Source organism: Gamsiella multidivaricata (assembly GCF_025024155.1).
Source record: "Gamsiella multidivaricata strain RSA 2152 chromosome Unknown BC939scaffold_57, whole genome shotgun sequence".
NCBI classification, from domain to species: domain Eukaryota; kingdom Fungi; phylum Mortierellomycota; class Mortierellomycetes; order Mortierellales; family Mortierellaceae; genus Gamsiella; species Gamsiella multidivaricata.
In genome coordinates, this window is record NW_026251765.1 from 190,015 (window position 1) to 216,714 (window position 26,700).

General features: G+C 49.2%; 11 protein-coding genes across 11 annotated transcripts; 5 read left to right on the plus strand and 6 right to left on the minus strand.

The window, feature by feature from the left end:
* Positions 1-450: 450 nt before the first annotated feature.
* Positions 451-804, minus strand: BC939DRAFT_505479 (uncharacterized protein; the record flags this gene model as incomplete). Its single annotated transcript, XM_051560663.1, has 2 exons — positions 451-605; positions 714-804. 2 exons carry the CDS (start codon positions 802-804, stop codon positions 451-453), a joined length of 246 nt encoding a protein of 81 aa, XP_051409668.1.
* Positions 805-1,618: 814 nt separating this feature from the next.
* On the plus strand, positions 1,619-3,604 carry BC939DRAFT_459359 (Thiolase, N-terminal domain-containing protein). Its single transcript, XM_051556727.1, has 7 exons — positions 1,619-1,721; positions 1,814-1,877; positions 1,963-2,165; positions 2,268-2,381; positions 2,475-3,196; positions 3,299-3,403; positions 3,504-3,604. The coding sequence occupies exons 1-7, from the start codon at positions 1,667-1,669 to the stop codon at positions 3,537-3,539; spliced, it is 1,299 nt and encodes a 432-aa protein (XP_051409669.1). The 5' UTR covers positions 1,619-1,666; the 3' UTR covers positions 3,540-3,604.
* A 25-nt stretch (positions 3,605-3,629) lies between these two features.
* On the plus strand, positions 3,630-4,802 carry BC939DRAFT_505481 (WLM domain-containing protein; the record flags this gene model as incomplete). The annotated part of the gene is made up of 2 exons (XM_051560664.1): positions 3,630-3,737; positions 3,861-4,802. The coding sequence occupies 2 exons, from the start codon at positions 3,630-3,632 to the stop codon at positions 4,800-4,802; spliced, it is 1,050 nt and encodes a 349-aa protein (XP_051409670.1).
* A 40-nt stretch (positions 4,803-4,842) lies between these two features.
* BC939DRAFT_531030 (uncharacterized protein) lies at positions 4,843-6,339 on the minus strand (the record flags this gene model as incomplete). Its single annotated transcript, XM_051561595.1, has 2 exons — positions 4,843-5,759; positions 5,858-6,339. 2 exons carry the CDS (start codon positions 6,337-6,339, stop codon positions 5,147-5,149), a joined length of 1,095 nt encoding a protein of 364 aa, XP_051409671.1. The 3' UTR covers positions 4,843-5,146.
* Positions 6,340-7,156: 817 nt separating this feature from the next.
* BC939DRAFT_249303 (uncharacterized protein) lies at positions 7,157-8,423 on the plus strand. The gene is made up of 2 exons (XM_051550985.1): positions 7,157-7,765; positions 7,852-8,423. The coding sequence occupies exons 1-2, from the start codon at positions 7,434-7,436 to the stop codon at positions 8,171-8,173; spliced, it is 654 nt and encodes a 217-aa protein (XP_051409672.1). The 5' UTR covers positions 7,157-7,433; the 3' UTR covers positions 8,174-8,423.
* A 345-nt stretch (positions 8,424-8,768) lies between these two features.
* Positions 8,769-10,582, plus strand: BC939DRAFT_479358 (uncharacterized protein; the record flags this gene model as incomplete). Its single annotated transcript, XM_051558844.1, has 3 exons — positions 8,769-8,823; positions 8,967-10,037; positions 10,149-10,582. 3 exons carry the CDS (start codon positions 8,769-8,771, stop codon positions 10,580-10,582), a joined length of 1,560 nt encoding a protein of 519 aa, XP_051409673.1.
* A 190-nt stretch (positions 10,583-10,772) lies between these two features.
* Positions 10,773-13,009, minus strand: BC939DRAFT_495028 (uncharacterized protein). The gene is made up of 2 exons (XM_051559624.1): positions 12,401-13,009; positions 10,773-12,195 (listed from the first exon to the last, which is right to left on the minus strand). Exons 1-2 carry the CDS (start codon positions 12,659-12,661, stop codon positions 11,017-11,019), a joined length of 1,440 nt encoding a protein of 479 aa, XP_051409674.1. The 5' UTR covers positions 12,662-13,009; the 3' UTR covers positions 10,773-11,016.
* A 3,135-nt stretch (positions 13,010-16,144) lies between these two features.
* Positions 16,145-18,399, minus strand: BC939DRAFT_249419 (uncharacterized protein). Its single transcript, XM_051550986.1, has 2 exons — positions 16,619-18,399; positions 16,145-16,484 (listed from the first exon to the last, which is right to left on the minus strand). Exons 1-2 carry the CDS (start codon positions 17,910-17,912, stop codon positions 16,342-16,344), a joined length of 1,437 nt encoding a protein of 478 aa, XP_051409675.1. The 5' UTR covers positions 17,913-18,399; the 3' UTR covers positions 16,145-16,341.
* BC939DRAFT_459370 (uncharacterized protein) lies at positions 18,385-18,909 on the minus strand (the record flags this gene model as incomplete). Its single annotated transcript, XM_051556728.1, has 1 exon — positions 18,385-18,909. One exon carries the CDS (start codon positions 18,904-18,906, stop codon positions 18,703-18,705), a length of 204 nt encoding a protein of 67 aa, XP_051409676.1. The 3' UTR covers positions 18,385-18,702.
* A 1,612-nt stretch (positions 18,910-20,521) lies between these two features.
* BC939DRAFT_459374 (inhibitor of growth proteins N-terminal histone-binding-domain-containing protein) lies at positions 20,522-22,391 on the plus strand. Its single transcript, XM_051556729.1, has 8 exons — positions 20,522-20,704; positions 20,834-20,905; positions 21,028-21,194; positions 21,329-21,506; positions 21,600-21,638; positions 21,737-21,857; positions 21,968-22,067; positions 22,166-22,391. The coding sequence occupies exons 1-8, from the start codon at positions 20,635-20,637 to the stop codon at positions 22,274-22,276; spliced, it is 858 nt and encodes a 285-aa protein (XP_051409677.1). The 5' UTR covers positions 20,522-20,634; the 3' UTR covers positions 22,277-22,391.
* A 40-nt stretch (positions 22,392-22,431) lies between these two features.
* Positions 22,432-24,186, minus strand: BC939DRAFT_479362 (uncharacterized protein; the record flags this gene model as incomplete). The annotated part of the gene is made up of 2 exons (XM_051558845.1): positions 22,432-22,454; positions 22,545-24,186. 2 exons carry the CDS (start codon positions 24,184-24,186, stop codon positions 22,432-22,434), a joined length of 1,665 nt encoding a protein of 554 aa, XP_051409678.1.
* Between the last annotated feature and the right edge of the window lie 2,514 nt (positions 24,187-26,700).

Consider the following 26,700-nt stretch of genomic DNA (forward strand, 5'->3'; position numbering starts at 1 on the left):
AATAACACGCTTTCATAATTATTTCTATCCCTTTTACATGCAGGAGTCTAGAACAAAGCAAACTAATCCTACGTCCTATCAATCCTCATGGATATGTAGCTCGAAGAAACACAAGACAACTTTCGCATCAGCATGTTTCAAATTCTCCGTTGCCAGTTAACATAACTTACCGACAAGAAGAGATGCTTTCTTGATATTACATGCACCATGCGAATCCACGATAATGTCAATTAGGACCGTAAAAAATTGCGACCATTCAGTCCATGGGTTCATAGACAAACACATCGCACGCACACATCTGTCTGTCATAGAGTTGAATACGATGCAGATTTATTGCGATACAGGTTCATCTACATATTAATTCGGCGTAGGTATTGGTCGTTATGGCCCTTGAACCTAACGCCTTGCCCTATTGGTACGATGCCCTTGAGTAGGAAGCACTCGTAGCAATCAACAGTTGTAGCTCATGCAGCACCCAGAGTAACCGCACTGAGCAGGGCCACCGTATCTCGTGCACTTCCTCGTGATGCAGCACCCCATGACTCCGCAATACTGGCTGCCGTCGGTGTACTTGCAACAATCTATACGTTTGGTCAACAAGCCCTCTATCCATTTGTGCCGTAAAATATGAGGGCAAATAAATAAATGTTGAGTACAACATCTCTTATTATCTTCTTCGCTCCATTGTAATAAGAATTCATCGTAACACTTACCGGCAACGGGCTGCTCGTTATTGGCAGGAAGAGCCGTAACAGTGCTAATGACAACGAGTGCAGCGATCATGGTGGCAAAGCTGAGCTTCATGTTGAAGATGCGAACGAGAAGAGTTTTTTTATGGATAGGATTGCTTTGTGCTTTTGGAAGAGCGGTTGGTGAAAAAGAAAGGCAGGGGCAGAACGTGCGCACTTTTATATCATTCCAACTGAAGATAGATTCCTTAAGAAAAGCTACCGTCGCTGCACCTTTGCTGGCCATAACTAAAGCGGCGGTACAGAAGACTGTAAAACGCGCCGCGTTCTATCTAGGAGGGCGTTGCGCAAGGATGTTGCACAATCAAGTACCGGAACTTGGAAGATCGCGTGCGTACTATTGGCTGATCCAAGGCGCCGTCAGTAATTGAGCTCCTCCTGTCAACGTAAGACATTATTCGGCATTGGTGTGGAGGAAACAGTACGCTTGATTGCGTGTATCGGGCGCAGCACATGTTTACATAGACGAACGGCATGTTCCTGAGCGATCGAGAAGGACCATCAAAGAAAAGCTAGAAGACGCGTCTGATTCGGCTAGGATTCTAAGTTTGTAGAATAGTTTGCCAATTTCGACGTACAGGAGACAATGAGGACACGCTTGCATGCCCTTGGGGTGCGAGAACGATAGGCTGGGCTGCACTTCACTAGCAGCTACAGGCAACGACATTGTGCCTCAAGGGGGTGAGAAGGAGGTTAAGTGGAGGTGTAGGGATGGTACCTCCGTGTGGTAAGTGCACCCGCGGCCGAGTTCTTTTCCAGTGAACACGGACTCACGACCGGTTGGCTGCCGAGGAGATCGGGCTAAAGGCGGATAAGGGTAAACGCCGAGGCATATCAGCCGAAGCAACACAGAAATAACAGTGTGCTTCCCCCACATCCCTCATTTCACATCCACAACCCCATCCATTCTCTCCACTATGACTTCCATCTCAACCAACAAGCGACTTGAGCAGATCAAGGATCACATCAGTGGTAGATGATTCATTCTTTGCAACCGAACTCGTTTGTGTGAGCCGAAAGAAATACTCAGTACCAACTGATCCAGCCAATCCTATCTCTCACAGGAAGCAGTGTCCACCGTGAGCGCCTTATCCACCATAGGCACCCCGACGATGTCGTGATTGTTTCGTAAGTAGGCAGAGAATACAGGTACCTTGCTTGTATATCGTCCGCATCGAGTTTCTGACCTGACTTGTCACTTTTATTCCCGCAGGGCTGTCCGCACGCCCATCTGCAGGGCTGGAAAAAAGGGTGGTTTCAGAGACATGTACCCTGAGGACTTGCTTGCGGTCGTCTTGAAGGCAGCCGCTGAACGTGCCAAGATCGACCCCAAGGTTGTCAATGACATTCAGACTGGCAATGTGTTGCAGGAACTCGGCGGTATCAAGGTTGGTCGCGCTGCCATGTTCACTGCCGGTAAGTCCACGATTGCATCTTTACTGGCCGGCAGGTATAAACGATCGCATGCATTGGATGTGTTGTAACAAGAAAAACTGACAAGTTCTCTATCTGTCGTAGGCTTTCCATACACGACGACATACGGTGTGCTGAACCGCCAGTGCTCCTCCGGTCTACAGGCCTGCAACTATATTGCCAATGCTATTCGCGCTGGAGAGATTGATGTCGGTATCGGTAAAGCCATCATACTGCCCATTTAGGCTGCCTGAATGTATTATCTATTCAAAGATAATTAAAGCTGACGAACATGAGCAATGGTTTCTATAGGTGCTGGTGTCGAATCCATGACCCATGATTATGGATCCAAGAGCATGCCTTCCAGAATTTCGCCCGCCATCAAGGCTGGACCGGGTGCCGCTGATTGCTTCGTGCCCATGGGTATCACCTCTGAGAACGTTGCTAGCGACTTCAATATCACTCGCGAGGACCAGGATCAATTCTCATCAGAGTCGCATGCGAAGGCACTGAAGGCTCAGGAACAGGGCTTGTTCAATACTGAGATTGTGCCCGTCAAGGTGCAGCAAAAGTCCATTGTCAAGGATGAAAACGGTCAGGACAAGGAGGTCACTCAAGAAGTTATCATCTCTAAGGACGAGGGTCCGCGTGCAGGATCGAGCGTTGAAAAGCTGGCAAAGCTGAAGCCCGTCTTCAAGAAGGATGGATCGACGACCGCAGGAAATGCATCTCAGGTCTCGGACGGCGCGGCAGCCGTGGTCTTGATGCGCAGAAGCAAGGCCCAGGAGCTCGGATGCACAATCTTGGCGCGCTGGTGTGGCGCCAGGGTTGTGGGATGCCCTCCAAGAATCATGGGTATTGGTCCTGCGGTGGCGATTCCTGCAGTCTTGAAGGACGTCGGTCTCCATATCGATGATGTCGATATTTACGAGATCAATGAGGCCTTCGCTTCTCAGGCCCTTTACTGTGTGCGCACCCTTGGCATCAAGCCGGCCAAGGTCAACCCGAAGGGAGGCGCTATCGCTCTCGGCCACGTAAGAATAGTCGTTTCTTGTGGGCGCTTCGAATCGATGGTCAAACAACAGTAAACAAGAATACTGACCTATCTTCTTCTATATCTCTTTGGTCCTATATAGCCACTAGGGATGACTGGAGCCAGGCAGACGGCCACTCTGATCTCGCAGCTCCACCACACCCAGCAGAAGATTGGTGTGATCTCGATGTGCTACGGCATCGGAGGGGTAAGGGCAACAATGCAGACTGCAACCATTGATGGTGAAGCTGATGTTTATTGTCACTGTGCTAAACTATTCGGTTTTTTTTATTGTCTTGGTGTCCTAGGGCATGGCCGCTGTGATCGTGAGCGAACAGGACTAGACACGCCACCAATTTTTCAATAAAGCATAGCCACCTGGTCCTTCCACTTGTTTGTTTGAACCCTGTCTTCCATTCCTTTACATCCGTTCGATGGCATCTGGTTTGAACAACCTAGACCTCATTTCAAACATCACCTGTCTGACCTCCAAAAAGAATCATGAGGAAGCCTTGCGAATCCTCAAAAAGGTCGCCACTATGGTAACGAGCACAGCCCATGCCATGTTGTGTGCATTACTTCTCTGGTTATCTCTAGTTGCCTCTGGACACTTCTGTTGACAGAACTCACACTTTCTGCTTCCAATATTTGTATCTGAATGCTAGGTACGACCCATTATGAAGGTTCACGGCTGGAAAACTCATACCTTAGCAGAGTTTTACCCAAAGGGCCTCCTCGGCATGAACACCAACCGCGGTTGGAAGATCCAGCTCTGCCTGCGCTATCACCACGACGAGAATTTGTTCTTGCCTTGGGAGGAAGTCATCGGGACCATGCTGCACGAGCTCGCCCATAATATACGCGGACCCCATGATGCACAATTCTACAAGGCCCTGGACAGTTTGAATGACGAATACGATAAAGTGATTGCTTCTGGGTACACTGGGCTTGGTTTCGATGCGGCAGGACATCGCTTGGGAACAAAGCATGGTGGATTTGGAACTGGCGGCACTCGTCTTGGTGGAGCTTTAGGTGATAGTACCATAACGGGAGCCACTCGGGCTGCAGCGGTCCTTGCAGCAGAGAAGCGACGACAGGTGAACGAGATAATGTTGCCCGCTGGCGGGCGTCGATTAGGAGAGGGCTCAAAGATGGGTTCGACCTCAAAGAACTTTTGGGAGCAGTGGCACAGTCCAGGAGAGCTGGCGGCGATGGCTGCAGAACGGCGCGCCAAGGATCAGGTCTGGTGCGGGTCGTCGGCTACGAGCAATGTCGAGGCTGCGACCAGCAATCAGCTGGAGCCGACTTCAACATTTAGCACGCCTCAAAGCCAGCAGATGGAGCCTCTTACTAAGCACAAGCGCAAAAGTGAAGCCGATCAGTGCCTAGGATCGAGTAATGCGCAGGGAAAGAAATCAAGAGATGAGCGTCCTCAGAAAGCATTGGAGCCCTCGCAGTCGCCCACGGCATCCGTATCTTCGACATTGGCAAGCACAGTCACTCGCTGGTTCGAGTGGGCATGCCCCGCATGTACGCTTCTGAACAGACCACTTGCTTTACAGTGCGATTGTTGCCTAACATTGCGTCCCATCGATCTAGACGCCTAGGACATGGCTGAAATAAATCCATTGATGGTTTTTTTTTTTTTTTTTTTTGATGACATGATGATTTATTCTGTTATATTACACAAAATAGTATGCCGTGGGTGAAATGGTGCATTCAGATGCGTCGGAGGTGGCGACTACAGAGACAACAAAAGATGACTATGGTACAAACGATCGTGCTCTAAAAAATATATAATAGAAACATGCAAGATAACAGAAAAAGAAAAAAAACGATGCAAATAAAGGACACAGATTATAGGGACAAATAAATGGGAAACAGATGTAAGGGAATCATCGGTGCCTTGTAAAGATGGGCCTTGGAAGAGCCTAAAGATCCGTATGGGGATTTAGAAGGTGACCTTGGAGCCCGAGAACGATCCAAAGCCTCCGCGACCACCACGACCGCCACGACCGCCACGATCACCTCCGAAACCGCCACGACCACCACCACGACCACCGCGACCGCCGCGATCACCTCCGAAGCCGCCGCGACCACCACCACGGCCACCACGGCCACCGCGACCACCACCGAATCCACCACCCTCAGAGCGCTCAGGCTTCTTTCCAGCGAAATCCAAGCGGCAGGGGCGACCAGCGATGTCAGAGCCGTTCCAGGCAACAGCAGCCTTGGCCTCATCGATGGAGGAGAACTGGATGTAACCGAAACCCTTGGCCTGGCCGGTCTCGCGGTCAGTAGGCAGACGGACAGAAATGATCTCTCCACACTCGGTAAAGGCACCGCGGATATCATCCTCGGTGGCGTTGAAGGACAAGTTGCCGATGAAGATCGTGTCAGAGGCCTCGCCCTGAGGAGCGTTGTTGAAGGTCTTGGCACCAGCCTCCTTCTTGGGACGGGACTCTGAGAGATCGACACGGATGGCACGGCCATCGATATCCTTTCCAGCCAAAGCCAAGGCAGCGTTGGCACCATCGGCATTGGTGAACTCGATGTAGGCGAATCTAAGATCACAAAATGAACAACTGAGGTGTGAGGACGGAACGAAGACATTGGCTAATCCCATGAAAAAGCAATTGACGAGCCATTGAACATAACATACCCCTTGGAGCGCTGGGTGTCACGGTCGGTAATGACACGGACATCGATGATCTCACCGCACTCAGCAAACTCAGTGCGGAGCCAGTCGTTATCGACATTCCAGGAAAGACCACCAACAAAGACGGTAGCCGAAGTAGGAGCGGCAGCATCATCAGTCTTGGTCTTCTTGGCAGCGACGGCGCTGCTATCCTCGCTGGTCTTACGCTTGGTAGACTCTGAGTCTGAGCTGGCGGCGGACTCGGAGGTTTCCTTGGCCTCCTCCTCCTCCTCCTCAGAGTCGGAAGAGTCAGAGTCAGAGGAGTCAGCCTTCTTGTTCTCGGCCTCCTTCTTCTCCTCTTCGGAATCAGAAGAGTCGGAGGATGAGGAGTCAGAATCAGATTCGGATGAAGAGGATGAGGACTCAACAGCCTTCTTCTCGACCTTGGCGACCTTCTTCTCGGCCTTGGCAACCTTGGAGCTCTTGACGGCAACGGACTTGGCCATTTTGATAATGAGTATGTATGGAGGTAGGGGGAAAGGGTAAGGGAAGGAGAGAGAGAAGGAGCAAATAAACTGCACACTTCACTACCTGCAATATATAATATATTGGCCTCTCACCCAAGGCAAAAAAAAAAAAAAAAAAAAGCGGCAGTCATAAAAAACAAACAAAAGCACGTGCCATGTGCACCTCTCTGTTTTTCACTCGTGGTCTCGTGCACCTGTTGCGCGTCGAGGTATATATCATGCAACCAAAAGGCGCCAGACAAGGGTCGTGCTATATTTTCGCCAGAGCAGATTCTCTGCAAACGCCAAATATCATCTTCACTTTATCCATCTCGCTTGTTGATAGGAATGCTTCCATGTCAATGGTCCTATTTTTTCAAGACCCTTCCTGCCTTCTTGACAGCGACGATCTGGCTTCTAAACAGGGACTTTTCAGCTCGACGGCCTTGCAAGCCCAATGCAGCGGAACAATAGCGACCGTCATAGGTAGTCAATCGCGAGATCACCTCCACCCTTCCCAGGAGGGTCTTTTGGCCTGAAATTAAAAAAAAGGGTCGATCCAAACGCTATGAGCATAGCTGGCCTGATACTACTAAGAAGACAGAGTAAAGGTATTTACAGGGACGAAGACTAAAACGAGTTTGTCCGTCTTGTCAAAGAATGATGACACTACTGTTACACGCACAATCCCTAAATGGATTTGGGGAATTGCTACGATCGCTTGTCTTTGTCTTTTTTTTTTTAGCTTTCTGGAAAGTCCCCATGCACTTTTTCAATGCTCTCACATCTTCATGTTGACATCCATCTGCTGTTGCACACACGTATCTTTTGTTCTTTATTCCTCCCGGGTCAGTCCATTGATGTCAGGAGCAGGAGACGTCCAAGCGGCTCTTTTTCTCTTTCATATCCCTGTCCTACCGGGAGTTTGCTCAGATGAGAACCAGGTCGCTTGTTCAAAATGTTGCAAACTACTGTGGAGTGGGATGAAAAAGGGAGGGGGAGAGACAGTGGAGGTGAAGTCTGAGTAAGATAGGGGGATCATTGCCACACTACGCCAACGTGGCTACCATGCGTGTGTGGGTGTGTTTACAAACATGGGCCAGTTGATGTGCAAGTGTTTCAATGGCCGTTGTCAATTAGGGATTCAAGGGATAGTTCCCCAGATACGGTTGCGCTCAATCGAAGCTCTCTGGCCAATCAAATGCCGAACTATGACGTATTCCCATTCATTTTTCTTTTCGTCCTGGACACATACTATTTTTTTTTCTCCCCCTTCACACCCGCACTTCCCCTCTTCCTTCTTTCTTTACTTCCCTGCTCCTTCCTTCACCACACTGTCTTCTTACTCCTCCATTTCCCCTCTGCAGCACGGCATTTTTCAAAGCAGCACCTTAGCGTCCATCTTCGCGAGACACCGTTGCAACTTGTAAGGACAAGGACAGCATTTGCCAAAGGCAGCGTGCTATCTGTGCTAGTGACAAGAAGCCATGACCTCATTTCACTACTCCGCAGAGATAGCGAGAGGGAACGCGAAGGAGTACTGCCGATTGGGGAGGATGGACGTCGTTATCGCGGTACTGGTGCTAGAGAGAAAGACTGCGTGGGTGTAGTCCCCTCTACTCGCTCCACTCATTGGACCTACAATTCATCCTCGCCTGCCATCTCGGTCCAGCAAGCACGTTCGGAATCCTTTCCCCCCCCTCTCTGCCCTCACTTGGGCTACAGCACTATAACTCACCGGTTTCGTCATTGTGCTTCCAGCGCCCTGTTCCTTATTGACGCTGCCTGCTCCCTTTTCCCACCAGCCCTATTTCCCTCCCTCTCTTCCAACTGACAACCCTTCGTGCATATCATCATCGCTGCTGTGTGTATGTGTATATGTGTTTACACATATACGTGTGTGTGTGCGTGTGTGAACGTATGTCTAGCAAACACTTTTTGTTTTCGGCAGCGATCCCTTTTTCATTACGATAATGCTCCTCTTTGCATAACCAACAGCGCTCCCTGCTCGATTTTTTCTTCAGTGCTGTTTCTATCCATCTCCCTCTTATCTACCTAATCGCAATCTGGCAAGCAGGCATGCATGTGGGCGCATACTGTATGCCCTCGTCTATGAATCCTCGCTCCATTCATTGATAAGGAAGGACCCACATATCCCATTTCGGTGTTTCGGTGTGGTCATCAAGCACTCGAGAGCTTCCTTCTCTGTGCAATTCGATTCAGACTATTAAGAAGCAGTTAGGGAACAAAGGCAGCGAACAAGGATGAAAGATGGTGCATGATCTCGGCTGTGACTAAGCGGTATATATCGTAGCCGAAGAGGAATTTTTTTGCTAATCTGTACGCCCATTTGAATCTTTTAAACAATAGACAAACAGCACAGCTCACCACATTCCTAAAAACATCACACACCGGACCTATAAGAGAAAATGACCACGGTTGGAACACTCTCCACAGACCTCGGTCCCGGTAAGAACAACATGGGTACGTGCCGCGTTGTTTGTCTCGGCTTGTGCATATCACCAATCTATATTCTGCAAAACGATCCCTTTCTAACCCCCTGAACATTGCTTTGATGGCTTGATCTGCTATCTACATCCACCAACGATATATATGCATCGCCACAGCCGCCAACGACGACAAGTCAGACAAGCTGGCAGCCGCATCCATCGACGGGACTGGGTCCATGAATTATCTGCAGGCGTGCTCAAAGCTGGACATGGAGCCCAACCCATTTGAGCAGAGTTTTTCAGGAACAACAACAACAGGCAGCGCAGAGGCTTCGGCAGGCGAGACTTCCAAACCCGTTCTGCCACCTATCGCGTCCATGTCTGGTCGACTGGCATCCGGTAGCGACCAGTACGGATGGACGGAGCCGTCGTTGCGCATGGGTCCACTCTCGCCTTCCATGCTGGAGGGGCCGCAGGATCCCATCATGTTTGAAAAGCCCACAGGCGAGACCCTTCCCATCGGCTCCTACCCAGCGACCACAGCACCTGTTTCAACCATCTTTACTTCCGGCGTTCCCATCGCCGAAAGTGGATACCCGTTTGCCATATCCGGCGCCCAGTCGATCCCACCTCCCGCAGGGCCTATTCAGACGGCAGAGCCTTATCCATCCGTCATGTACAACCAACAGCAGCCGATGTCACAGTCGTCTGGTCCACATGATGTCCCTGCCAACCGACCATCGCAGCCATTCCCTCATGGAAACGGTCAGGCGCCCATGAATGACCGGTATATGCCTCCACAGGGTGCCCCGCATCCAGAGAATGCCGGCGGTTATGGCAATCTTCATCTTCTCAGTCAGGCTCAGGCGACGCATCGCGAGATGTGGATTAAACGAGAGAGCATCGATGCTAACGGTCATCTCCAGCACAATCAGGGACCGCATTATCATCCACACCATCCCCAGCAACACCAGCAACATCCACAGTCTACACAGCACGGTCAGAACATGTCTGGAATGCCTGGCATGGTTTCTGCTCAACAGGCGTCGAAGCACAGCGCGGAGCCTTCATTCATGAGAGGAGGCCAACGCAACCGAATGACGTCCGAGGATAACAGCGATGACTCTGAGATGTCTAAGCAGTCGGCTAATAGCAACGAAAGGTCCAGCCGAAAGAGATCTTCTGTGAGCGATGACAAGATGGATGATGAGGAGAAGAGAAAGAACTTTTTGGAACGCAACCGGCAAGGTAAAGAGATCCTTTGGAATGAAGAAGCAAGGCGCGGACGAAATTCAAAATGAGGCACAAAAGCGCTAACCCACGATGCTTCTTTTTTCTTTCTTACACGTTTGGTGATAGCTGCGTTGAAATGTCGTCAGCGCAAGAAGCAGTGGCTGTCCAACTTGCAGGCGAAGGTGGAGTACCTTACGACAGATAACGAGCACTTGCAGACACAGACAGCGACCCTCCGGGACGAAATTATCCACCTTAAGGCCTTGCTGTTGGCCCACAAGGACTGTCCTGTAGCACAGGCTAATGGCGTGTATGCAGACACGATCAGCGGACCGAATCACAGCCATAACGGTATGGTATCCCATGGCAGGGGACCTGCGCACGCCATGCAGGGGCCATCATCCGGTCAGCCATCACAACAACAGCAGCAGCAACAGCAGCGTGGTGCAGGATCGAGGAAAGCACTACCGGCTCAGATGCAGACAGGCGGTGCCCGCATGTCGATGTCCTCTACCGCTGCGACTGCAGGTCCGGTCGGACAGGCCAGCGTACGGTACTAGCGGGGATTGTATGTAGCATAACCTCGTCCTTTTCCTTCCAATCGCCTATAGCTTTGTTTCCATCCCTCTCGCTACTCCTAGTCCGTGTAATCTATCCTCTCTTTTCCGTTGACCTTGCTTCTTCTACCTGCATATTTTCTTTTTTGTCAAATAAATGAAAAAAAAAATAGCCATCAGTTGTTTCATCATCTAAATATTGTAGAGGGTGAATTTTTTATTTCGAGGGGAGGGGGAGTGAGAGGAAGAGGGGGGTTTCTATGCTTTTGAGGACTTGAATGGTTTGGTTTTTGTGGTATCTGAACAGACGAGCATTAAATAAAAAGACAGAAAAAAGGAATACAAATCTAGAAGGACAACGACAGAAACAAATAAAACAAAAAAATAAAAAGACACGTAATAAAAGATGAATGACAGTAGACAAGTAAGCACTCCGGTTATGCGAGTGGAACTTCTTCCATGGCGGCCATGAGGGACGCAGACGCTGGAGGACTCCTGATCGCCAAACTCTCAACAGCCATGTCTTCTGGGGACAACGGTATTGTCGTCGCAGTAGAATGACAATCTACCTCGGCGGCCGCTATTGAGACCTGACCCGATGCTGTGGTAGAGATGGTTGTTGTTATTGCTGTTGCTGTTGTTGTTGTTGTCGTGGCAACCATGGTCTTGGAGGAGGTAACTGCGAGTATTCCGCGCTCCATATCATCATCGACCTGGACAATTGTCGTTTCCGAGCTGCAGCTCTCGACATCCATCTCGATTTCCATGCCGTTCTCGTCTCCAGTGTACATGGTTTCGTGTTGGTGACGATACCGTTCCAGGTCATCATGCGAGATGCGACGATCGCGGCCATGACCACTTTCGAGGTCGAAATCTTGTTCGTCACTGTCCATGTTCTCGCCGTCCTCGAGATCAATGTCCTCATCGTCCTCAGAGATGCTAAAGTCCATCATCATCAACTTGCGCCTTCTCAGGGTCCGGCCATGGTGGTCCTCCTCCTCATCGTCTTGTTGCTCCCGCTTGGCCACCTCGTTCATATTCGCTTCGTCCTCTTCCAAATCCTCTTCCGAGTCCGAGTCTGTTTCCATGTGACGGCGACGACGATGTTGATAGCCATAGAGCTGCTGTTCCTCATCCTCCTCATCGATCTCCTCGTCCTCGTCATCCGAATCGGACTCGTTCTCCGAAATCTGATCGTCTCGACTTATGCACAGGGTCGAGAGCGGAGACCGCGGGCGGGGGAACCAGGCCTGGACCTCCTTCCAGTTCTTGACTCTCGTCACTTTATCGGGCAATGCTTGTCCGTCCGCGAGTTTGTTCCATTTGTAAGCTCCATGAAGATCAAAGAGCAGGACCGGGATCCCGGCCCTGGCGACCTCGACCGCATTCTCGAGCGAGTCATCGATCAGGAGCTGGGCATGAACGTCTCGGCAGATAACGGACTTGGGCTTGGAGATAAAGGTTATCTTTTCTTGTTCGGTCAAGAAATGGTTTGCAAAGTAGATCGACTCGAAGATACCCGGGAAATGTCGATCAACGAATTTCTTGGTCAGGTCCGCGACAAACTGCTGACGAGCCGTGACAATGACGAGGCTGAAGCGGCGGGATTTCAAGAGCTATGTTGGTGCAATTTTTTTTTTTTTTTTTGGTAAGCTTGCTCTTTTCCTTCTCGGTTGTTGTTGTGATTATGTACTCCACCTATCCCAATATCACACTGTTCTATTCACACAAATCAAATACATTCCACGCCTCTTGAACATACAACAGCAATTTTTTGTGGTGATTGTACTAAACAAAAAGAAAAAGAGCTGCAAGTAGTACCTTCAATGTCTCGAGACTGCCCTCGACAGGCTCGACCTTGAGAAAGTAGGGTGAATCGAAGAAGAGTCGCCATTTTGCGATGGATTCCTCGCGAGTGCCGCCCCAGACCTGGGTATAGTCGTACGAGATAAAATCGTCCATGGTGAGCGAGGTCCCGTAGGTGTCGTTGTGGAACTCGGCGACGGCTAGGGAGGTCCGGGCCAGGACTTCGTCCAGGTCGACGGCAATGACCTTCCGAGGGGCATTGGGCTGGTGGCGCATTTGGCTGTGGAATATATTTTTTTTCTTGTTGTTGTTTTTTTTTTTTTTTCTCAGGAACAGCAAGCAGTAGAAGATAGAATGCAAGAGAGGAAACAAGGATGTGAAGCGGCAGCAATTTGTTCCAGAGGGAGTGTGGGATAAACGAGTGGGGTTATGAGCGAGAGAGGAGGAGAGATAAGAAGGGGTGGGGAAAGAGATGAGGAGGAAGCGGGGATGAGAAAAGAGGATTAGATCAAAGAGTGTGAATGCACAAGAAGAGACTGAGGAGGAGAAGGGGGAGGGGAGGGAGTGAAAAAAAATAAAATAAAATAAATAAAAAAAACACTCCAAGGCCGCTGCTTTCCATTGGCCATTGGATCAGCCGATCAAATCGCACGCACTGTTTTGTCGTGCTGCTGGAACAGACACGCTTTTGGCTCAGCGTCCGCCGCCTTCAACCTTCCAGACCCACTTTTTTCCATTGGCCACCAAACACAGGCCATACTATAGGCGTTTACCCCATATTCCTCCCACAGGCAGGCCTGCCTGCCGCCCTGTCGTTGCTTTCCTAAAGGCACTCGTATATCGAACAATATCCATCTTTACCCTGCTCAGCACTAACCCCACTCCTTTTTTTCTTTTTCTTTTTCTTCCTTCTTCTTTCTTCTTTCTTTTTTCTTTTTTCTTCTTTTTTCTTCTTTTTCTTTTTCTTTGGTCCCGATGGTCTTGACATTCTACAACCAACTACTGATGCAACAGCACAAAGGTACAAAGACATCGCAAGGGACACATGTGGGCGCAAGTCAGTTGACACCAACACAGCAATTTTCTTTACTTTGCATCGTGCGACATAGCATGCTCTCATACATGCAGGTGCACCGCAAAAAAAAATTATATACACATATCATCAGCCCCCCCCTCCATCAACCCAGGGAAGCAAGTAAGTAGACACATGGAAGCGTTGTCTCTTTCAAAATGATCCTCCCCTACCCCTCCACTTTCTTCCCCCTTTATTCAGACCTCCAGACTGCATGGCATACGAAATACGACAATCAAACAAAATATATAAAAAAAGATCAGAAGATAAAATAACGTTCAAAAAATACAGTATACGTATCAAAACAATGGATGGCAAGCAAAAGCAAGGAAGAAAAAGAAACGAGTGCATAAAAAACTGTGTATGCGTGTGTATAGGGGTGTATGTGTGTGTATAAGTATACATGGACGATGGGGATAGAAACTGGTTATAATGGAGAGTGGCACTAGGAATCGTACATTTGCTTCATCTGCGCAGGGAAAAGCTCCCGTAGCACCCGATGAAACCCATCCTTGTCATCCGCGCCCCAGGACGACCGATCTGCGTCGCGAAGGATCCGAATCGTCTTGAGCAAGTTGATCTTTGCTGGTGTCGACAACCGCGGCTCATCATCCAGGTTGGCGTTCATAAGCTGGATTCCTGCTGCTGTCACAAGTAAGAATTGGTGGCGCATCAGCAGGCAGGGTTGAACTGTTGAGTCTGTTTGATTCATCAGGTATTCTGCCAAAGAGGTCATCGCGTTCGCAGATTGTGCGCACGCTGCGCTCGCTCGAGCCGGCATGCAAGGAGGATGGCGCAAGTTCGTCCTGAGGAACGGCCGGTAGAGCAGGATTCTGATCGCATGGAACGTGATGCCAAGTAACGTCGACTGGACAATGTCACGACCTTCTACCGCGTTGGTGTTGCTTGTCGTTGTACTCGTCATCCTAATCGTTTCCCCTCCGTCATTGCCCGAGGCTTCTCTCTGTGTCCTGTTCCTGGACGCCACAGAACTCGCCACAATCCCAGAAAGCGGGAAGTTCTGCCAATCCGCCAGAGATCGGTGCCAATCATCCAGCGCCTTGCTGAGTTTTTCAAATTCGGCAGAGCTCACAAACAAATCCTCGGACCATGATGACAAAAACACCAGAATGTCATCCAGTAACAGCGCCTGTCGACATTGCTGGTCAAAGAACGCCTTGGCTCGGAATTGCATTCCCGGCAGGTTCGAGGACCCACTCGACTTCGGGCCTGATCCGAGCGGAAGGATGTCGACTCCTCCTGTTCTCTTCAGCGAGTCGGAAATGGCCGCTGTATCGGGTCCGCCGGGGAACAACCAAAAATCCGGGGTCAATGCTGACTTGATCGCTTGTCCACCTTCATCGTCGTTGCCCTGGAAGATCTTTTTCGGCTTAGGGAGAGGTCGCAGATGTGTCTTGTCAAAGATATGGACCGGTATATTCTAATGCACGAAATCGACAAGCAGAATGTTGCCATGATGGTTAAGGATCTGCAGACAATGCTGTGGACCGAACCCTGCACAACGAATGTGTACGAATGAAACTTGCCACAGGACGATTGTATGCTGCAGACATCCATCGATCAACGATGAAACAATGCCACCAGCATAACTTCTGCTCCTCGTCCTTTGCCTTGTTTTCCCTCTCTCGCTGCTGCTCTGCTTTCTCCTCAGCCGATCCCTTTGCTGGCGCAGCTGTGTTGAGGGTATCCTCACGTTGGGGTGTCTGTGCAAGGTGGGCATGATGCCATCCAAGTCCCATGGCCATAGTGATCGCAGTACCACCGTACATATAAGCTTGCGTGTGGTTACCGGCCATGATGGCGTATTCCCGCAGCAAAAGTACAGACTGCACAACCGTCAAGGATGGCTCGTCGTATTCCTTTTTCAGGAGCTCTAATGCCCATTGGAAATATTGCTCGCCTCGGTCCTTAAAGTTCTCGCCAGTCTCGCTCCTTCCCTGATCGTCCGTCTCCATCAAATCTTGCAAAGAGGCTTCCTGAGCTCTTTCTTTGAGGTTCTGGACATGCTCGGATGTCTGATATTTCGAATTAAATATCGCAAGACCTTTTTCAATTTGCCGTTGCTTATCCATAGCGGTGCTCTTGAGATGAGTTCGATCGATGATGTGTCGAGATACCAGTGCCAACATTGCTAGCAGCAGCAGAGGACTCGAATGCTTCCTGCACGCGGATCCGGTCTCATCGTCGTCATTGCTCAGCGCCGAACTTCCTTCCACCGAACCCTGCCACACATTATCCGGCGAAGCGTTCTTGAGCAACTGAAAGTGGAGCTCCTTTGCCTCTGGAAAGGGCCCATATTCTGCCCAGAAGCGAACTAGAAACTGATTCTTGTGGAGTATCATGAATTGTGGGTGAATCAAGGTAAAGTATTGCTGGAGTAGACTGTGCAGCATGCCTGACCGCGCCATGTTCCGCAGCCCTTGGATAGGTCCGAATCCCATAGCAGAACTGGCGAGAGCTTGGTTGCATGAGACGTCCACATTATGTGTCCCTGCCAAACTCTCGTCTCTGCCACTCTGATCATCTGCGGTCGCTGCCGAAGAGAGTACGGGGTCATTACTTTGGTCGCGTCCACCGGCTAGCTCCCTGTCAACTTCCATCCTGTCGTACTCGGAAATGCGGGTCGCTGTAATCTTGCTCGCGATCTCTGACTCGGTCATGCTGGGAGCCTCTAAGGCGACCTTAATCTTGGCAATATAATCTGCATAGAGATGGCTTGCCCGCTGGATATTCTCCATCTCAAGCGCATTCTTGCGAGCACGAATGCTAGCGCTTGAAAGAGAATAGAGAGGATCCTTTATGGTCTGGATCTGTTGCTGCATCTGCTTCTTGGTAGGCTGCCGCCGCACGATTGGGTCAGCATCTACAGCCGATCCAGATTGCGAGGAGCCTGTACTCTCATTGGACAGCTGTGACGTACGAGAACCTGATGACCTCTGTCCTGGGAGAATCGGGCGCTCGAGGATCGGGCGCTCACTGTAGACTTTTGTGGAACCGCTCTGTGCACTTTTAATTTCTGATCGAAAGAGATACAAGAGGTACGCAAATAGATGAGGAAGCACATGGTACATTAGTAGATGTACTCGAGTCTGTGTGCGCTGTTTCAGCAAATGCACAATGATAACATTTTTTGAGCCTACCACTATTAGGCTGTGATGTCTTCGAAGACAACGATGAAGTGGTGGTCTTGCTTGTCGTGGACGACGGCGAATTTTGTGTAGAAACGGACGACAATGAGGCTGAGGTCAGGGGCACAATGGACGAGCCTATGGAAGAGATCGAAGGTAGCGTCACTTTGATATGCTGGGGCCGGTCCTGGTGCGTGACCTCCTGGAAGGGAGGAATCGAGATGAGTGACTGATCCGAAAGCGTGATGGGCGAGGGGATTAGGGGCGAGATTCGAGGGTAAGGGTGGTCTTGGCTATTCCTGGCGCCGAGTGACGATCCTGATCCTGATACAGAGCCTGACGCAGAGCCCGAATCAGACCTAGACCGCGAACGCGAGGGATGCGAGAAATCTGCAGAGCCCGCCTGTGTTGGATAATTTTCAGGATTGTCGCGATTGTCGTTTTGTTGCTGCTGGTATTGCTGTTGCTGCTGTTGCTGCTGCTGTTGCTGCTGTTGCTGCTGCGACGAAAAGGGTGGATCCAATTGCAACGCATCAATTCCAAAGAAGCGCGTGTTATTGTCACCCTCATAGTGGCAGCGCACTCTGCTTATGAGGCACGACCGACAGGGCGAACCGCTGTCGCAGGAGGTTCTGGACATGGTGCAGGCAATGCAAGGAAGTCCGGGTATCTTGGGTTTGGAGAGAAATGTCCCTAACTCGGTAGAGTCTGTACTGTAATTCCTGCTTGGATTGAAGCGCACAGGGTGGTTGTATTCGGAGGACGCGCCGCGACGATGAGATCGCGTGGGTCCCTCTTGACTGATGTACTCGCTCTGGGGTCGATGCGGGGCGTGCGAGCCATAGCTAGTGTATGAATCTGAGAGGGAACGATAATTCTCGGATGAGGCATGACTATATGGTGGCGGGGGTTGCTGCTGCTGCTGTGGTTGATATGAAGGCTGATTGGGGTAGGAGTGGTAGGATGAATGCTGCTGATGCTGCTGCTGCTGTGGTTGTTGCGGTTGCTGCTGGTACGGAGGCTGATATAACCTCAATGGCTGGAAGGAGTATGGCTGCTGCTGTGGTTGTTGCTCGCCATAATCCACATCCTGGGGTCGAAATGTGGTTCCAAAGCTGCTATTGCTGGCGCCATTGGAACTGTTGCCGCCACTAGTGCCATTGCCATTAGGACTGCCATTAGTATTGCTGTTGAACTGAACAGAAGAGGAAGAGGAGGAAAGAGAAGAATGATTGTTGTTGTTGACGTTAGCGCTGTTGATGCTGTTATTACTGCTGTTGAAGTCGTTGCGAAAGAGATTATTCATCCTGGAGCGTCGAGATCAGGAAGAGGGCGAATGGTGGTTCAGGGCATTTGAATCAGATGGATGCAACTGTGCGGTGTTGCAGTGTTGATGGATGAAAGGAAGAGAGGAATGAAGAAGGAATGCAATGGGATCTCGATGAGAGAGCGCCGAGGGGCTCTAGGATGATGATAAACGGCGCACTGGATAGGAGAACGAGGAGTGCAGGAAGAGGGCGAGCGAGAAGAGAGCGTGAGAGAGAGCGTGAGAGAGAGAGAGCGTGAGAGAGAGAGAGAGAGAGAGAGAAAGGATGTGAGAGAGGAATCAAAAGTTCGTGTTTTGTTGTGCTCCGATTCGAAGGAAGAGAGTGAGAGAGAACATGCAATCGATACCGATGTTTGCTGCAGGTGGAAAATACAAATATTTATATAGAAAAAAGTGCGAAAAGGGAAAGCGCGAGAAAAGAGAGAGAGAGAGAGATAAAGAAGAAAGAAAAGAGCGCAAGGCCTTTCTCTCTTTCTTAGGCGAATCTAAATGGGACTAAAAAAATCATAAAAACAGGACTAGATGAACAGCAAAGTGGATTCATGCAGGACCACCGGTCATGGTCGTACACGCACAGAAAGACTCTGTCGGCTGCGTGTAATCTAAAGTGCCTGCCCAAGGCTATCCTTAACCTTTTCCCTTCTCTCTCCGTCTGCCTTGCTGGCCTTCAATTCAATAAAACACCCCAGGAACAGCAACAATAACAATACAGCAACAACAATACAACAAGAATACAACGACAACAACAACCACAGCAACAACCTCCAGCTCATCCCTCAATGGGTCCCTCTTTCATCCTTTCATTGACCATCTTATGTACAAATAGTCCTCGGACAACCGTCGGTGAGACACAAGCAAGAAAATCAAAACAAAAAAAGCAAAAAATAAAATAAAAAAAAATAAAATAAAATAAAAAAGGAAAGAAAATAAAAAGAAAGAGGAGTAAAGACAGGAACTTTCTTTCGATGTACATGGCATTGAAAAGTGGAGGTTGCAATTGGGATTCGTCTCCCAGGAAGGCGGAGAACAAGATATATGGACAATATGGACAATATGGACAATTTAAAATAGTATTCCAATTCATCGAGCGGACAGAGCTTGATTTGAAACAAACCTTAGCCCAAAAAAAAAATACAAAAGAAAGCAATCTGCGTCATTGGTCTCAGCATATCTCAGCATACTCTTTTGCATTATATACCACTGGTAGTTTCCCAGTTCACGGCAGGTACCCCATCCAGCTGCTGAGGAAATACCCTAATTCAGCATCAAAATGCATCTGGACACTCACAATCGTACATTTGTACATGCGCACCAGACTAATGTACTCGTGAAACTGGGTTCTCTGCTTCCCATTCGTTTTCTTGCTGGTGCCTGATTTATAGTATACAATACGGTGCAAAATCGGTTCAATGGTAGCGGATGGCACAATCCTCATGACACAACGGGGCATCCATACTACTGGCTCCGAAGCCAGCGGTCCTCTTCGTCATTGAGTGGGCTACGTTTGTGGAGAATAGTATGGCGACGATCGAGGCATTGGTTCCTTGTAAGTGGGTGATAACACAAAAATCAAAATCATCGATAGCTCGATATATCTCCGGCTAGCTCGCGTCAAACCGTTTATTCATGCGCACAGAATAGACCCTGCGGAATAATCGATTTATCCCTTTTTGTTAGTCTCTCTCAGTTCTGCGAAGATGCGCAATACAGAACCGCTTTGATCTTATTCGTACGGCGTACTATGAAGCAGAGCATGCGTTCTTCTGTCTGAGATGAAGCGATAAACGCATTTTAAACAAACATAGCCAACCTTGCTGTTGACATGGTTCCATAGTTCTGGTTACAGTAGGATTCGTCCAAATACACAAACACGGCGCCCTTATACCTGTCGGACCGTCGCTCTTGAGAATAGTGCCTCTTGCCCTTGATATCCTCGGTTTCGACGAAAATCCCTAGTGTTCCCGACATCCTGATAATGGAACAAAAGATGGGAACACGCTGTAAAGCCCTGCCATTTGAACCCAATGGTGGCCTCAATGACGTTATAGAGCTGGGGGGATATACACAAAACCAATCTGAAAAGGATCATCCATATCATATTGTGCCATCCCAGCCCAGGAGCTCGTTCTCTCCTTTCACACACAACTATGAAAGATACTCAGTGGTAACTCATACATCAACAAAAAATAATAATAATAATGGAGTGTAAGGAAGGGCCCCTCTACGCTCTCTCGCCTCAACAAGCAGTTGCAAAGCAACATGGCCAAAGGATGCGTTCCTCCTGGGGGAGAATCCTCAACCAACTTTTCTCAATGGTGCTGTGATGAACGGATCTTGCGTCTCCGCTATAATTCTTTAGTGAGATTCGTATGCTCTTTTCCCTCAGCGAAGGATCGGTAGCCAATTTACTTGTGTGTGCTTCATAATAACTATATATCACAGAAAAGTTGGTATCTATAATTTATGGGACTCCAGAAGATGGCCTGAAATTGGGTCGTTGAGCGAGACGTCTTATTTAGCAGTCATTTCAAACAAGCCATCAGGCGGCCGCTCCTCCTTGGGCAAAGGCGGGAACTTTTTTCTGCTACAGCTTCGCCTCGACATCCAATCCACGACACACACACACACCCCATTCACGACAGACACACCCCATTCACGACAGGCACCCCTCATTCACGACAGACACATCTCCATACACATCATGAAGGCCTCAGGATCATCGGTAACCAGGGCGGCAGAGTCTCTTGCCTACCTCGAGGATTACCTCGACAGTAAGTTCTCGTTTTTGCTCTCGCCTCAACAGAAACACACAGCTCCTGAGGAACTAATGCCTGGGCAACGAGACACACACACGCTCACTCTCTCACTCACTCTCTCTTTCTTAAATGCACTCTATGCAGCCGTCGAGTCGCTACCTCTGGAGCTCCAACGCCAATTCACGTTGATGCAAGACTTGGATGCGAAAGCGCAATGTAGGCCAAGACTTTTGTTTTTCCTGCTTTATGCATAATATGGGAGTGGGAAGAAATATTCGGGAGCTATGCGCTCTTACTCATTCTGTTTACCACCTTATGGATTCCTCTTGACCTTATAGCAATCATGGCACAAGTGGGTGTCAAGGCAGCAGAGTTCATCGACAATGTTCAGACGTGTACTCCTAAGGAAAGAATCAAGATGCTCCAGTCACTGAACGAGATGCTGGTCGAGAGTTTAAGACAGGGCGAGGAAAAGGTTGCACTGGCAACAGCAGCCTACGATGTCGTACGTATTTCTTCCCAGGGGTTAAATCAACGAATAGTGACTACTCTGCCTCAACGGACACTCGCCCGATCTTCCACCAATCCTACTGAACGCCACCATACATATGCGATCCTTCATGCTCTTTTGCTGGATAGGTGGATCGACACGTCAGGCGACTGGATGATGATCTGCAAAAGTACGAAGATGAACAGATGATCGGTCCGGGACGACTTGGCAACACCAGCTCTTCAGCTTCTGGAGCAACTGCAGCTGATCGCAAGGACGAATCCTCCAATGCTGCCACATCAGCCAACACAACATCCAACAAGAAAAGTAAGGATACGTCTACGTTTTGTCTTGGCAGGGATCGGTCTCTTCACTGCAACGGAGGCTAATTCAATGCATTTCTGCCATCACTATCATTAGGCACATCTTCTTTGACGCAGGACGCACCATCAACCAAGAGTAAGTGGATATTAGAAGGAAAAATATTGATTACCTATGGAACCTATTGACTATCTCAGTTACTTACTATCTAGCGCTTGATTTTCGAAAATCAATAGGAAAAAACAAAGCGCAGAGCAACAGCAACAACGGCAACAGCAACGCCGCCGCCCCAACTACATCTTCAGAGAAACGCAAAGCGGTAGGATCGTCAGGCAGCTCCAAGGTTGCCAAGAAAACGTATGTTCAGCACTTGTATTTTTAATTTTATCGCATGGGAGGTTTCTATGTGTGGGAATAAGCCATTCTGTCTCAGTACGTCAAGCTAACTGCCTGCCACCACCATCTAGGCCTTCGTTTGCGGAACTTCCCATCGACCCCAACGAACCACTTTACTGTTATTGTCAACAGGTGTCTTACGGAGAGATGGTGGCTTGTGACAATGGAGACGTAAGTGGCAGCAGCGCATTCTGACATGTGTCGATGCTTCTGGAAGACATTATCGTAATAGCTTTATTAACAATGATTGATTCCTTCATCGATGATAGTGCGAGATCGAGTGGTTCCATTTGTCGTGCGCTGGCCTCAAAGCACCACCCAAAGGAAAGTGGTACTGCAAGGACTGTTCACAGAAATCGAAGAAGCCTCAGAAGAAATAGGACCGGATTCCCGGGGTCCGTCCGTCATCTACTTTACATTATCGTGATATTACGATCAGCTTTTTTTTTTTCCCTTTTTTTTTTCTCTTTTAATAAAATTAATGTTTAAATGATACATTGTTGCAACCGGAAGTGACATGCGGAAGAGGATGCAATCAGTTTCGAAGCACCACTGGCACTATCTCGGACGCGGAGAAAGTCAAGCATTAATATGTAGTTTTGAACGCGACATGTTGACTCGAAAATGATGGTGTCGGAGGGAACTTACAAACAATACAGACGACCAGAATCATAAGCAGAATCATCGTACAAGGCCGCGGCCTCCGGAATGCGCTCCAGACGATATATTTTGGCAGACCATATCGTCTTGGATCCCACCAAGAGCGTTCTTTACACCGCCTCTTGCCTTCATGACACAAATCTAGCGATGCCAACCCCTCGGCCTCAAGTTGGCGTCGAATCTCAGAGTCCAGATTCTCGGGTCCTGGGAAGGCCTGTAAAGGGTAACGACGTCGACCTGGTCGAGATTGTTTGGTAATATGACTTGGCGGCGCTGTGTCCTCAGAATCCTTTTTGGTTCCAGTCATGGCAAGGATGTATGTATCGGTCGACCGATGTCTGGGCGCAGCAGTTGCACCCGCTGCGGGCCGGGTGACGCTCCTTCCTTCGGCACCCAAAGTCGTGCTGAGCATGATCGGTGCGGATCGTGACCTTTGAGTGACATTCTCTGTCTCATTGTCGTGCGAGCCTTCTTCAGCTGTACCTGTACCTTCGTTCGCGCTGTGGCTCGTGCTCTGATATTTTGAGGATTCCCTTACAAGCCCACTGAACAGCTGTGGCACGGCTTGAAGCTGGGTCGATAAGAAATCTATGGTGGAAGAAGTACCCCGATGGACCACATTGACGGCCGCAGGCGCGATCGTATCCGTCAAGTAGTCAAGCGTCGCCTGACCTGTGAACACAACGAGCTCAGTGAATCGCCCGACTGCAGCGCTGCCTCGGTGACTAAAACCTGCAGCCGTATCTTCTTCCACTCGGCTGTCGTCCGGTCGGACTTGGTTTTGGCGAGATATTAAAGAGGTATTGGGCGAGACGATCATAGAATTGTACCAGGATCCAGCAATTGTGGATTGATAGACCGATGGTAAGAATCGCGAGTGATGACGGTACCAAGATGGAGACGGAAGCTCTGGTGCATCTGCTTCTAAGGGTTGCGAAGGATCTTTGTCGATCTCGGATGTGCCCATGCGATGAACGCTCCTGCCACGCGTTTCTCGGAGATGTACCTCGGGCAGCGGCTGCTCCGCACTATCAAGGATCACCGATTCAGTATGAAGTGTGGATGTATCCAGGATCTGAGGTCCCATAGCAGCTGCAGTTACAGTGGTAGAGTTATTCTGAGCCGGAAGCCATTGAGAGAAGAACGGAGCTGCGGCGCGTATGGCAGCCTCTGTCAAGGATGGATGGAACCAGCTCGTACGCGCCTCTCTGCTGACTGAAGGCTCGTCGATCATCTCGGGGGTGTCCGTCGTATTCTCGCCACTGCTATAACTGAGGTCAGTTTGGACCTGAAGGCCACTGATGGCTTCGTGAGATGCTGATCCTTGTAGCCACGTTCCTAGTGCTTGCTGTCGATCTGAAAGCCTTGTTTCCATCACCGTAAAAAGTGGCGCCACTTTCTCAGGTTGTTTGTTAACGTCCTTCTCCTCACCTTGGCTGCTTTGCGAGCTTTTGTCATGTCTTTTGATATTTTCACTCGCCTCGACGTTATCCTCATCCTTGATGTCAATATAGAGGGAGTTGACCGTCTTGAAGCTCTCCGAGTCGCTGTCATGGCTCCATTTCATGTCACTGCTGGCGAGATCGCTCTCTTCTTCTTGTGCAGATCTGAGTGTCGAATTGTGAAGCATGGTGTGGTCAGTGTGCTGGGAGGGTATAGGTGGACAGATGGACGCACACCCGAATTCTACTCTCGTTAAGCCTGTGGGGTTGCGCCTGGAGTGAATCGAATCGCCTGAGAGAGTAGGGGAGGATGGGGTAGGGTTGACTCGCAACATGGACGAGGTATATGGTGCAAAGTAACAGGTGTGGCCAATCAAGAGGAATGACCAAGGTGCTCTCGGGATCCTGTGTCTGCTTGAGGGATCGTCAATTGCAGCAGGGAGTTGTTCTTTTGTAGCGCAAACGCGTCACTGAGCCTAGGTTGTGGATGGATGGATGAAAGAGAGAAAAAAAGAGGTAGCCAAAAAAAAAAAAAAAAAAAAGGCAAGCGAGGAAAATACATACTACTGGCGGGGCCTTGCCCATGGATCCTTGTCTAATCCTTCCCCTCATAAGAACCACCGACAACGCACAAGAAATGTATAAAAATCGCAGCCATCGTCGGAGCAAACACCACCACTGATCGTGATAAATTAGCGCTGGGCATTGCAGTGGTTCTCCTCGTTGGAGATGACGTTGTAGTAATTGTCTACATTGTATATTATTCCCTACTTATATAGTGCAGCGCATTTTGGCGTCCATCTTCGCAACTGGCGCGTTTAATTCGCCTAGGGCAGATGACAATATTTCCTGGTCACGATGTACACATGCACATACAGACATGTAGATGTGACGCGCGCTCCCGCTGCTCGGCAAGTATCTTGAGATGGACGGGCAGTCATCATTTAATATGGTTTATTTGATCCCGTCTATCCCGCCATCACTGGTATGCAGGACGACACGATCCCCCCCAATGACATGTGTGCCTACCCATGTTCGTAGAGCAAAATAAGAAGGAAGGGTCCATGCATTCATTCCCTGGGAGAGAGAACATTCCAGCGCGCAATCAACGGTAATGAGGCATGCACTGCACGGGAGATCGATCTCAATTTTGTTTTTCTCCTATGCCGGACCTGCATGTGTGAGTGTATGCATGCCGTCCCTGCCATAGATCAAACAGAGGGAGAGCTGGCTTTGAATTACAAACCACAGCAGACAGCTCTTCCAGCTATTTTTTTTTTCAAATCGTGGACCCCTGATTATCCCGATTCGTTCCTTCGCAAGAGCTACACAGTAGCCTACAGTATGCGCCACGAAATTGACGCTTGGCGTCTTTTCTTTTGTCTCTGTCATTTGTTGTATGCGAACTTTTGAGCAGCGGGACCTTGATTGATCAGGGGCCCTATCGCGTTCTCCGCCACTCTGGGACGATGCTGTGTCTATCTTTCTTTGTCGATGTTGATGTCAATGTTTGTTGTTGACAAAGGTGATAGAATCCCCAAGTATCCGAAGCCTGGCGTACCCGATGTTGGTGCCCCAGTCCTACTATAGTTCAATAGGGACTAAAAAAAAATAAAATCGCGCCCGTCTGCCTTTCAAACAGATCAAGGTTGTTTGTTTTGATGTCGTTGGAGCTATTATCCATAGAGCCCTCGCGTTTTTTTTTTTGGTTTTTTGTTTTGTTCGCTGTACCTGAACTGTGCTGTAAGAATGACGGACGAAAAAAGTAAGACAGCTGGACAACGACCGATAGTTTTTGGTCTGGGCTCTTGTACCCTGCTTTTTGCCTTGCCCAGTGCGCCAATGCATAATTTCTAATGAAGAAGACATGGACCGGAATGGCATTGTCCACGGTACATGTATGTGAGGCAGAGGAAGGTAGAGGATGATCGGTGGTGTTCATTCTCGAACGCGTTATTTCCATTTTTCAAAAATTCAGGAACAAGGAGAGAAAGGAGGTGAACTCAATTGTCAGAGATACCAAAAAGCGTTACTTCAACAGGAGAGAGGCTACCCAGGTGGACCAACTAGTCCGCAGTGAAGATAGGCGGAGATAAACATTCGTTTCCTCGCCTCCATTACACCATCGTCTTCCTTCTTCATTGCGGACGCAACAAAGGTCGACCCAACATTCACAGGATCCTGTTGTTCCCATCCTAGCAAGGCTTGTTAGGTTAATGCCTAAGCACCTGTGTCACCAAAAGATAATGAAGACGCTTCCTGTTGTTTGTTCTCCCCCGTCCATTTTCTTTTCTCGTAACGGTCCAAACTCAGTGGATCTTGGTCCGGGCACTTCTCAAAAATCCCAGTGCAATCAACAAACAACACAAACAAACAATGGAATACGACTCTCTATACTAGGTCGCATCTTGTATATGTAACTGGGAAGCGTAGGGAGACTGTTCCAACTGATCCCATTACTCTACCTCCCAACAGGAAGCATCTACTGCATGTTGCCATCCCATCTCGTGCTGAGGAAGAATACATCACTGCAGTGTAATCCCTTGCATACCAGAGAACCAGCGCTCCTTGTTCATCTTCCAGCCCTGTACCTGATCTAGGGGAAAATTAATTCGAGACGCGTTTATTCCGCCTTTTTCATGCCTACACACATGTTATAGCCCTGTAATTTATCTGGACCAACGGTAGATGGAGCGGCAAAA

Coding starts and splice junctions, on each gene's coding strand:
- BC939DRAFT_459359 (XM_051556727.1), top strand. CDS start 1,667: ATGACTTCCATCTCAACCAACAAGCGACTTGAGCAGATCAAGGATCAC. Junction 1,878..1,962: donor GACGATGTCGTGATTGTTTC/GTAAGTAGGCAG, acceptor TTATTCCCGCAG/GGCTGTCCGCACGCCCATCT. Junction 3,404..3,503: donor TGTGCTACGGCATCGGAGGG/GTAAGGGCAACA, acceptor TTGGTGTCCTAG/GGCATGGCCGCTGTGATCGT.
- BC939DRAFT_249303 (XM_051550985.1), top strand. CDS start 7,434: ATGGGCCAGTTGATGTGCAAGTGTTTCAATGGCCGTTGTCAATTAGGG. Junction 7,766..7,851: donor GCGAGACACCGTTGCAACTT/GTAAGGACAAGG, acceptor ACTACTCCGCAG/AGATAGCGAGAGGGAACGCG.
- BC939DRAFT_495028 (XM_051559624.1), bottom strand. CDS start 12,661: ATGCGCCACCAGCCCAATGCCCCTCGGAAGGTCATTGCCGTCGACCTG. Junction 12,196..12,400: donor GCAGTCTCGAGACATTGAAG/GTACTACTTGCA, acceptor GCACCAACATAG/CTCTTGAAATCCCGCCGCTT.
- BC939DRAFT_249419 (XM_051550986.1), bottom strand. CDS start 17,912: ATGAATAATCTCTTTCGCAACGACTTCAACAGCAGTAATAACAGCATC. Junction 16,485..16,618: donor GACATCACAGCCTAATAGTG/GTAGGCTCAAAA, acceptor AGAAATTAAAAG/TGCACAGAGCGGTTCCACAA.
- BC939DRAFT_459374 (XM_051556729.1), top strand. CDS start 20,635: ATGAAGGCCTCAGGATCATCGGTAACCAGGGCGGCAGAGTCTCTTGCC. Junction 21,858..21,967: donor TCCAAGGTTGCCAAGAAAAC/GTATGTTCAGCA, acceptor ACCACCATCTAG/GCCTTCGTTTGCGGAACTTC. Junction 22,068..22,165: donor TGGCTTGTGACAATGGAGAC/GTAAGTGGCAGC, acceptor CATCGATGATAG/TGCGAGATCGAGTGGTTCCA.